Source organism: Aulonocara sp. 'chitande type north' Nkhata Bay, linkage group LG8 (assembly GCF_057382095.1).
Source record: "Aulonocara sp. 'chitande type north' Nkhata Bay isolate Kocher_YH1m ecotype deep benthic linkage group LG8, A_spYH_male_GT1.1, whole genome shotgun sequence".
NCBI lineage: Eukaryota > Metazoa > Chordata > Actinopteri > Cichliformes > Cichlidae > Aulonocara > Aulonocara sp. 'chitande type north' Nkhata Bay.
Window position 1 is genome coordinate 26,756,014 of NC_141351.1, and position 10,000 is coordinate 26,766,013.

A 10,000-nucleotide genomic window follows, 5' to 3' on the forward strand; every position below is an offset into this window, starting at 1 on the left:
AAACTGCTGTCTGTATATTTAGACCTTTGATGAGGCGCTGCTCCCTCCTTATGTTCATTTGTCTTTATGCTCCTGAGAACTTACAGACCAGATGATGAGCCATCTGTCAGAACTGCTTTATGTCTGCAACAGAGGCTGCATATGGAGTCCCACAGGGATAGCTTGTAGGTCCTCTTTGGTTTGACTTTTCTATGAAAAGGTGAATTAACCTGTCAGATGGTTGAAAACTAACCAAACTAACCTAAACTAGTCTAACTAAACTGTGAAATCTGATATTGTCACGAACTTTGAAACCTGACCTTCCACGAAACAGACTTACACTTTACGAAATGTAAAACATCACCTGCTGTAAAACCTGAGCATTTTGAAAAACGTATGTGATACATTAGATAACTACGAAGCACCAGCCCTCGGTCCACAGGCCCGGCCGATAGATCAGCAACTATTGGCCAATAAAGTTTTGCATTGTAGCGAGAGAACGTCTCGCCATTCAAGATTCTTTCTTTGTCACGTGCATGGTTATACAGGTGTAACACGCAGTGAAATGTGACCTGATACGCTCCTCGACTGTGCAGAGAGAGACAGACAGAACTTTATATACAGTGAATGAGTATATACAAGGAGAGCATTATGTGCAGCAAGTGGGTGAGTTATGTGCATTATATAAATAGGAATAAAATCAAATAAAACAATGTGGAAAGTTACAGCTTGTGTACGTTGCGTGAGGAGGGTGTTAAAGTGTCTTGTGCTGTAGTGAGCAGCGTTCTGCTGTACGGATCACTCTCTGGAGAGCTTTTTGGTCCTTCCCACAGCTGTTCCCAAACCACGATGTCATGTTCTGTGTGAGGATGCTCTCCACAGCGCCTGTATAGAAGATCCTGAGGATCTTTGGAGAGACCCTGAACTTCCTCAGTTGTCGTAGGTGATACAGGCGCTGCTTAGCCTTTTTGGTCTGGACCTGAATGTGGGCAGCCCATGTCAGGGCTGAGGAGATGTGGACACCAAGATACTTGAAGGACTGCACCCTCTCCACTGGAGCTCCATTGATGATAATGGGCTTGTAGTCTCTGTGCTGACTCCTTCTGAAGTCCACCACCAGCTCCTTGGTCTTGCTGACGTTCAGCTGGAGGTGGTTGTCCTGGCACCACGATGCCAGATTCTTCACTTCATCCATGTAGGCCGCCTCATCGTTGTTGGAGATGGCACCCAACACCACTGTGTCGTCAGCAAACTTCACAATGGTGTTGGAGCCGTGGGTGGCCACACAGTCTGAAGTGTAGAGGGAGTAGAGCAGTGGCGAGAGGACACATCCCTGAGGTGCTCCTGTGTTGATGGTGATGCTGTTGGAGAAGCACCTGCCCACCCTCACCACCTGAGTTCTGCCAGTGAGGAAGTCCAACACCCATGCACACAGACGGCTGTTAAGTCCCAGATCCCTCAGCTTTGTGAACAGTCTGCTGGGCACTTTTGTCAGTGGCGAGACCCGCGTTGTAGGTGGCGGTCTTGGTGTTCACTGCAGCGCGGAACGATCTGTCCACCCACGGTTTCTGGTTCAGGAATGTCACGACTGTCGCAGTGGGGATGATCTCATCCACTAGCATGTTTACGAAGCTTACTGCTACATCCGTAAACTCGACTGCGCATGCTCTGAACATGTCCCAGTCGACGTCGTTGAGCGCGTCCTGTAGCGTAGCTTCTGATTGGGGAGACCAGCATTTCACCTCCCTCGTAGCTACTTCATCCCTCCGAATGTGTTGCTTATACTCTGGGATGATGAGGAAGATGGCGTTGTGGTCAGACTTCCTAAAGGCCGGGTGTGAAACAGCCTTGTAGCCCTGCTTGTATGGCGTGTAGCAATGGTCCAGTATCCTATCCCCTCGTCGGACACGTGATATGTTGGTGAAAGGTCGGCATGACTTGTCTGAGGTTCGCTTCATTAGGTCTCCTACTACAATGAGGGCTGAGCCCAGATCCCTGTTTTGAAAGGCACTCAGCACATCATGTAGTTCGGATAGAGCCATACCTGTGTCCACTTGGGGTGGGATGTAGACCACTGCAGCGATTACCGAGGTGAACTCACGGGGAAGGTAGAAATGGCGGCACTTAATGCTCAGAAATTAGGAATCAGGAATTCCAGATGTGGCGAGCAGCCGCTGGAGAGAGTAGAAATGCTCCTGGGGTCACACAACTTTCTGTTTACCATGAAACACACTCCTCCACCTTTGTTTTGTTCGACTCTGCCGTTCTGTCTGCGCGGAGCACGAAGAATGAATCCGACGGAGTTACGGCCTGGTCCGGCACGGTGGGGGTCAGCCATGTCTCCGTGAAGCACAGCATGTTGCAGTCCCTCATGTCACGTTGGAAGGTGACTCTTGCCCTCAGATCATCTAGTTTGTTCTCCAACGACTGTACATTAGCCAGCAAGATGCTGGGCAGTGGTGCGCGGTGCGCCTGCTGTCTCAGTCTGTTCCGAACGCCAGCGCATTTCCCCGGCGTTTCTTTGTTCGGCGCCTGGGGTAAGCGTCCTGTCCATTGTTGTTGGCCGCACCGCGTAGTATCTCGGTCGGCCATGATGGGTCTGGTTTAAAAGTGTCCAAGATCACCGATGTTGAGAAGGGAGCTACTGTCCAACTATAAAACTAGAAGTTCCTGGAATGTATAACAAGGTAATGAACAAGTAAACAGCTAAAAAGGTGCACAGTCTGTGCGGAGCGGTCAGAAGGCGTCTGGACGTGGCTGCGCCATCTTGTAAATCATTCTTTGATTTACATGATGACAGAGTGTTTTGGACTGTTGGTGATGAGGTACAGATTTATACAGTGAACCATCAACACAAACAGGAGCTGACATGTGAAACAGGTAGAAGAAGAAAACCACATGAATCATAAAGACAGATTTAAAAGGACTGCGGTGATGTCATTGTGGACGATGCGACCTGGGAGTTACCTGGCGCTTGATCGGCTGGTGTTTGAGCAGTTCAACAAACTCGTCCATCTCGTGGGGCTCCAGAGACAGGAAGCTGAGCGAGCGGACCGACAGCGGCACATCGGCCTTCTTCCTGATGCTCTCCAACATCTCCTTCAGGGTCAGAGGGTTGATCTGCCCCTCCTTCACCTGCTGCCACACATCCTGACCAATCAAAGCGCAGCAGCACGTCACAGGTACATTCAGGTGTGTTTACAGTGAAAAGGACACGCTCACTGCTTTTAAATGACATTAGGTTCAGTGTGGTGATTTCCGACTAACATCCACTGAACAGTAGCTGATATGGCTCCTCAACATAAGACAGCACATCATCAGGGCACAGTAACATCCTGTTCAGACTGATCTAAACGCTCTACCACTCCGGAGCCTGCATGACATCAGAAAAGAGGAGGATCCTCCAACTGTAATAATAATAATAAATTTTATTTATAAAGCGCCTTTCAAGACACCCAAGGACACTTTGCAATAAGATAAAACACATAATGGAACAATGACACAATGAAGAACAATAAAAACAAAAGCACAAGATAAAATGAACAAACAGTGGGTTCACAGTGAATATGCAGATTTGAACAGATGGACTTTGAGCTGGGATTTAAACTGGGGGAGAGAACCAGTGTTTCTTATTTCTGGGGGTAGAGAGCTCCACAGCCTGGGAGCAGAGCAGCTGAAAGCTCTGCTTCCCATGGTGCTGAGGCAGAAGGAAGCTGGATAGAAGGAGAAGATCGAAGTGAGCGGGTAGAAGAGATAGTGCTTAACAAGTCACAAAGGTAAGGAGGAGCGAGGTTATGAAGGGCCTTGAAGGTGAGCAGAAGAAGTTTGAATATTATCACAGGGAGCCAGTGAAGTTCCTGAAGAACAGGTGATGTGCTGGTAGGAGGGGCTCTGGTGATAATGCGAGCAGCAGAGTTCTGAACCAGTTGCAGCTTATGGAGGGATTTTTGGGGAAGACCATGCAAAAGAGAATTGCAGTAGTCATATGGGAGGTAACGAGACTGTGGAACAGAATGGACGTAGACTGGGTGGAAAGTGAAGGACGTAATCTCTTAATGCTGCGTAGATGGAAGTAGGCGGAACGGGTGAGATTATTGATGTGAGATTTATAGGAAAGTGAACTGTCTAGGATGACACCAAGGCTCCTAACCTGAGGAGAAGGGAGAACTGAGGAGTCATCGATGGTGAGTGAGAAATGGTTTGCCTTCAAAAGGTTGGATTTGGTGCCAATAAGGAGGATCTCAGTTTTATCCTCCTTGAGCTTTAGAAAATTAGAGCTAACCCAGGATTTTAACTCGGATAGAATGGTCTGTGGTCATCTTCACATCTGCTACAGCCAAACAGAGGATGAAGTGCCTGGAGATAAACATAACTGGACCCCTGGTTCATTTAAGGACTGTTTGTCCTTAAATGAACCAGGGTCCCCATGATGTAGGTAATATAAGCACACACACTCGCACACAGACAGACCTGCTCCAGTGTGTTGATCTCCAGGCCAGGCAAGGTGAACTTGAAATATGGCCGCAGGTTCTTGTAGACGTAGATGCAGGGTCCGGAGGCCACAGCGACAGCGGGGATGCGGGGCTCGTGCAGGTCCATGAAGAAGGCGACGAGGCCAGCGGGCAGGTCAAGCAGGGTGCTCTCGCTCATCAGCGCCGTGCCGCGGTACACCTTCAGCTTCATCCCCGACGACCCGGAGCCCAGATCCCCGACCACCAGCCGGTTCTCCCCGTCCCCGCTCAGGTCTGCCAGGTCCACGCAGGACGAGAAGGTGTAGATGCCAGCCACCGGGTCGTAGTGAGCGTCCAGCCACTTCCCTCCATCACCACTCGACTCAGCGGAGGACATCACAGCAGAAGGGGCAGGCGAAGCTTTATTCACACAGGGTCGTCACAGGAAGAGGCCTGGGCACAGACCGTAAAAACATGGAAACAGCTTTCTGGTCGGAAACCGCTGTATTCTATCTGAAAGCTACCAGGTGACGACAGTTGTAGCTGAGTGGCTCGTTTTGGTCACGCTGAATAAAAATGAAATGTGTTAGCACGGCCTCCTTCACTACATCCATGAACCTCCTCTGAGGTCTTCTTCGTCTCCTCCTACCTGCAGCTCCATCTTCATCCACCTTTGGCCCATATAGCCACTCTCTATCAATACCTGAACCTCTGCTCCTTCCACCTGTCTCCCTTTCATTCAAACACCTTTCATACCTCCACCCTCCAGGCTCTTCTCCACTCGCTCCTTTCTCTCCCCACAGATCTGCTTTTTACTTCACTCCTGGTTTAATAACAGTTTGTGATGTGAGAGGGCGCTGTTACCTACACACACGTGCTGCTCTCTCGAGACGCAACGATATTTAATCGTTGTATGTTAGTCTCTATCAGTATCCTCTGCCTCCTGTCATGTGTATTATTAATTGACCCCTCTCAGCTCGCGTACCGTGTTTGATGGATCTGATTTCCAGAACTCTCTCACCTGTTAGAGGTGAATCGCCACACTATGGACCCAAAGAGTTAATCAATAGCGGCACTAAAAATAATTCCCCTCCTCCCGGGTTGTCTCACCGTTGCCAAGGCAACCGTGTCACTTCGTCTTCGTCCTCCGCCCGTTTGCTTCTTTTCGCGGCGTTTCTTCGGCTCCACGCTGCAGCTTCGCCTCACGGAGTCACTTTGGTCCCGATAAAGAGGAGTAAGTCCAACTGGATCCGCTGCAGTCAGCATCTAATCCCCAAATCCCCTTCAATCCTCCTGCCCGTTACCGACGCCACACGATGACGTCAATTTCATGCGGCGGTGTTTGTTTGTTTTTTTACCGAACAAGAATTCATACATAGAAGAAAATTCAGTCGAATAGAAGAGAAAATTAAATAAAGTTTATGTTACATTTTTTCTTAAAGGGCTGACAGCTATTCTTAATTTCAAATATGACGGTTGATTTCTTTAACCACACTTGTTCATTTGTTACTGGCTTCGATAACTTATTTCTATATTTCTGAAATATAGAAAACTCCAAACTCGACAATCACTAAACAAAACCAGCAACAACAAAAAGCAGCGTCGTGTGACTTTATTTGTTAAAAAGAAACACTATATTGATCTCGCGAGATTCTATATGAAGGCAACAACGATTCTGTGACGTTGCTTCGTATACGTTCTGTGATTGGTCGTACTGTTCTAGTTTAAAAAGTAAACCGCGGAGAGGACAGCGCAGCAAGGCCGATAGGCAGTGATTGTTTCTCATGTTTGCGGTAGTAAATAGAGTGTGTGTGAAATAAAATATACGACACGTGAGTTCGAGTTTCATACAATATCGCTTTAATTCGTAATCCTGTCATTTAAAACGAAATTCCGCTTTGCTGAAGTCGTAAAAACGCGTAGATGAGATGGCTAATGCTAACAACAAAGCTAGCGGAGTGTAAAAACGGTCTTTGTTTACCTTCTGTTTGCTGTTGTTTCTTTGTGTTTGTTTGCTGTGATTGGTCAAAGATGTGATTTACTCTGAGCTGTGTTTGTGTGACTGTGGTGGCCAGTTTTAGTCAGGCTGTTTACACTCCAGTAGCTTGTATTGGGGCAGTGCTGGAGTCAGGCCGAACTCCATTATCATTTCTGGGAAATTAAAACTCTCGTTTGAATCTCAGTCGCACAGAAGCCGGCTGATCATGGGAGACATGTTTAAAGGCAGCACCTCATTTAGCTGGTAAAATCGGCGCAGATTAAAGCTCTATTAGGCGCTTAGCGGGCGTCTAGGCTGCCTGTGAGCTGTAGGTGAAACTCCCCGCGGGGAGACTGATAAAACGGTGGTTGATTGGACTGATGTGTTTGCAGAGAGAATGGATTCCAGTTTAGCTGGAAGGCCGGAGAGAGTGGGACCAGTGGAAGTGGGGGACATAAAGAAGGACCTGCTGGCTGAGTTTTCTGCCATGCCAACACAGGTAGGTCCACCACGGTCTGCCCTGACCTCGGACACAGTGTTGCCAACTCGTCAGTAAGGAAAATCGCTATTGGCTGTCCTAAAAGTCGCTAGAAGTCGCTAAATGACATCATCGCCTAATCTGCATAATTGGTCATGCTAATGTAATTGTAACCTATGTTGTTGGAGAGAGAAATAACATCGTGGAAGATAGGGCTGCTCGATTATGGCAAAAATGATCATCACGATTATTTTCACTGAAATTGAGATTTCGATTATTTGACGATATTTATTTAACCCTTTAAGACCTACCATAGAACCAAGTCCGCCAGAGCTTATATTATATTTTTTACATGCTGTAGTGCCATTTTTGGGAGCATTTCAAGTTGCTATACATCAATACAACTGTTATAGCCCATATTTTAATAATATGTATGCATTAAGTCCATAGTAATTACATTAATTACAAAAAAGTGCAAAAAACTACAAAAAAATTGAAAATCGTTTTTGTTTTTTTTGCATATATTTCTACTTGGGGAAATTTAAGAGGTTTATCCCTCAAAACTTTAAATACAAAAAAGTTGCAAAAAATAGTTTACAACAACAGGAAATTTATTTTGAGTGTCTTCATAGTTTTATTTTGGAGATGCACCAATTTTTATATACTGCAGGAAAAACAAAAAACAATCCTATGATGCAAATTTGCAAAGAAAACAGCAGGTGCATCAAAATAAACTATTTCCAGCAGTGCAATTTGAGTTCTAAGCATCCCAGAAACTATTCAGAAAAGTATAGAGTCAAACATGACTTATAAAAACACCAGTATAGGCTTTTAAGGCCTACAAGTAAAAAACAAACAAACTAATTTTCCGTGAAAATGAAAATGATTGGCTCGGCAAAGCGTGTTTCTGGAATATTATGTTTTTGTTTCTGCAAGCGCTTTTTATGCAATTTTTGCAAAGCTTTATGTGGAAGGAAGCTGATGGCATAAGATGTAAGTACACCTCCGGTTTCATATGCAAAACAAATTATTGTGCTAGCTTACGCTGTTCCGGTTCTACAGGGATTTAAAGGGTTAACAATAACAATGTATTGAATAATGACTTTAAAAAAAAATAAATAAAACAGTGTGCAAATACTGATAACAGTGCAAATGTTTGCAATATAAAAAAATAAATGAAAAATGTAAACATCTGTGTTTAGTGAACTTTGCAGTGTTGCTCTGTGGCGCAGCTATGACACTGTAGCAAAGTTTACACACTATGTCTACTTGATCCACGTCAAGTAGAACCCATAATGTTTCCACACCACTGAAGTGTTTTTTACCTCTCTTTTCAACCAGCGGCAGTCACTCTCCTCCCCAAATAACTTCTGCTGAGCTTTCCGAGCTTCCCTCGGGTCCTCTTAATTGTTGTGACACGTGTTGGAAATGCAGAGAGGTGCGCTTGATTTGCCACACGGAGCAGCGCGAGAGTAAAGCACGAGGGAGGGGCTAATAATCGGCTCAGTCATTTTTAATGATCGTTGAAAGCCCAGATCGTAATCGTGATTAAAATTCGATTAATTGAGCAGCCCTAGTGGAAGAGACATAAAGTGAGTAAAAAAAACGTCCTAAATGCATTTAGAGTTTATTTAGAACTACAAATTAAATTTCTTTTAGCAATTATGGTTTTTTTAATGTCACAATTCCAACCCTGCTACTTTCCCCGGGCTTGGACCGGCAAAAGTGACCCGAAATAGGCGCTCTGGTGGAGTTACTTTGTGTGTGTTTATAAGTAGTTTTAAACCTTGTGATCCAGTAAAAGAAGAACACTGCGTTACAGCACCCGCTGCTTGTTGAGAGTAAAAGCGACACGCGCTTTCACGTCTTTTTTTTAGCGACTTTTTTTTTTAGAAATAAAGTCACTAAGGGGTCTGAAAACTCGCTAAATATAGCGACAAAGTCGCTAAGTTGGCAACACTGCTCGGACAGGCTGTAGTACATCACGAACCCATCCATGGGACTTGCAGAGCAACGTCACACTGTGCTGTTGTTCCTGCACATGTTTAAATCAGAGTCTCGTCCTTTGAACCACATACACAGAGAGATCCACAAACACCACAAACTGTCTTCCACACAATGAAGATCTCTGTGGTCCTTTTATGTTTGATGCCCACTGATGTGTGTAGGGATTATTCAAAGCATCAGTACAGTCACCATTAACAGTGATGTTTTCTTCCAGTTTGCTGTGAAATCAGAACCATTTTCTTTGTTTATTGTTTATTGGTTTCCAGGAAATTTTCCATTAAAAGCATCCAGTGTATTCATCCTCCATGCACACACATGCACATCTGTACCTGCTGTTTCCTGTAACATGCCGTCGCTGTCTGATGGTTACCTGTTCTAGAGTTGGATGCAGGTCATGTAACTGATGCTGCTCTCTCTGCAGGACGACGCTCAGGAGCAGTCGGAGAACCTGCAGGTTTACCTGAGGGTTCGACCCTTTACTGCAGCCGAGAGCGGCAGCGGAGAGGCACAGGTGACACACACACACACACACACACACACACACCGCAGTGTTTTACAGGGATTCACTATTCCAGCTTTCTCCTACTCTGGGTGTCTACAGCAGAGATCAATGGTACCAGTTCTGTATTCCTCACCGAGGAGCATGCTGGATGTCATTCAGTTAAAAACAGAGGACTGATGTGAGACACAGGTGAAGCTGGCAGGAACCAAACTTCCATTCAGTCCACGCTCAGCAAAGCTTCACTAAACACAAATTTTAAGGAGGATAAGACAGGAACTTCTTCCTCACATAACGTTTACACGCAGAGGGAAACGTTCTTATTCCTGATTCCATCATCTGTTATGGATCAGATCTGTCACACGCACACCGTGGCGTCTTTGTGACCTGCTCACAGACCTGGACTGTTCACAGTCTGTAGGCCTGAATGAGCAGCGCAGGTGTGTTTTCCTCTGTAGGACTGTGTGACCATCGAGGGGCCGGACACTGTGGTCCTCAAGCCTCCCAGGAGCTGCCAGTCAAACCGACAGAGCGACAAGTCCCTCCCACAAACGGCCCAGAGGTTCACCTTCACGCAGGTACGTGTCACCTGACCGGAGCTGTGCACA

At 46.0% G+C, this 10,000-nt stretch overlaps 2 protein-coding genes and 1 pseudogene across 9 annotated transcripts in view; 1 reads left to right on the top strand and 2 right to left on the bottom strand.

Annotated features, from left to right (window-relative positions):
• Positions 1-6,004, bottom strand: part of bbs1 (Bardet-Biedl syndrome 1) — a 9,400-nt gene extending 3,396 nt beyond the window's left edge. Inside the window, exons 1-3 of one of the 3 annotated variants that reach the window (XM_086304639.1) lie at positions 5,541-5,679; positions 4,450-4,883; positions 2,947-3,129 (exon numbers count right to left, since the gene is read on the bottom strand). In XM_086304639.1, coding sequence (XP_086160765.1) covers positions 2,947-3,129; positions 4,450-4,827 — 561 coding nt within the window. In that variant the 5' untranslated portion in view covers positions 4,828-4,883; positions 5,541-5,679. Of the gene's footprint in view, positions 1-2,946; positions 3,130-4,449; positions 4,884-5,451 lie in introns of all 3 variants that reach the window. The other 2 variants (XM_086304640.1, XM_086304641.1) reach the window with 2 other exon arrangements.
• Positions 1,410-2,940, bottom strand: LOC147324129 (uncharacterized; annotated as a pseudogene).
• The window catches only part of LOC147324130 (kinesin-like protein KIF20B), a 16,694-nt gene continuing 12,230 nt past the window's right edge, over positions 5,537-10,000 (top strand). For 5 of the 6 annotated variants that reach the window (XM_086304632.1, XM_086304634.1, XM_086304636.1 and 2 more), the window contains exons 1-4: positions 6,108-6,262; positions 6,801-6,907; positions 9,315-9,404; positions 9,851-9,970. In XM_086304632.1, coding sequence (XP_086160758.1) covers positions 6,806-6,907; positions 9,315-9,404; positions 9,851-9,970 — 312 coding nt within the window. In that variant the 5' untranslated portion in view covers positions 6,108-6,262; positions 6,801-6,805. Of the gene's footprint in view, positions 5,665-6,107; positions 6,263-6,800; positions 6,908-9,314; positions 9,405-9,850; positions 9,971-10,000 lie in introns of those variants that run through there. The other variant, XM_086304633.1, reaches the window with a different exon arrangement.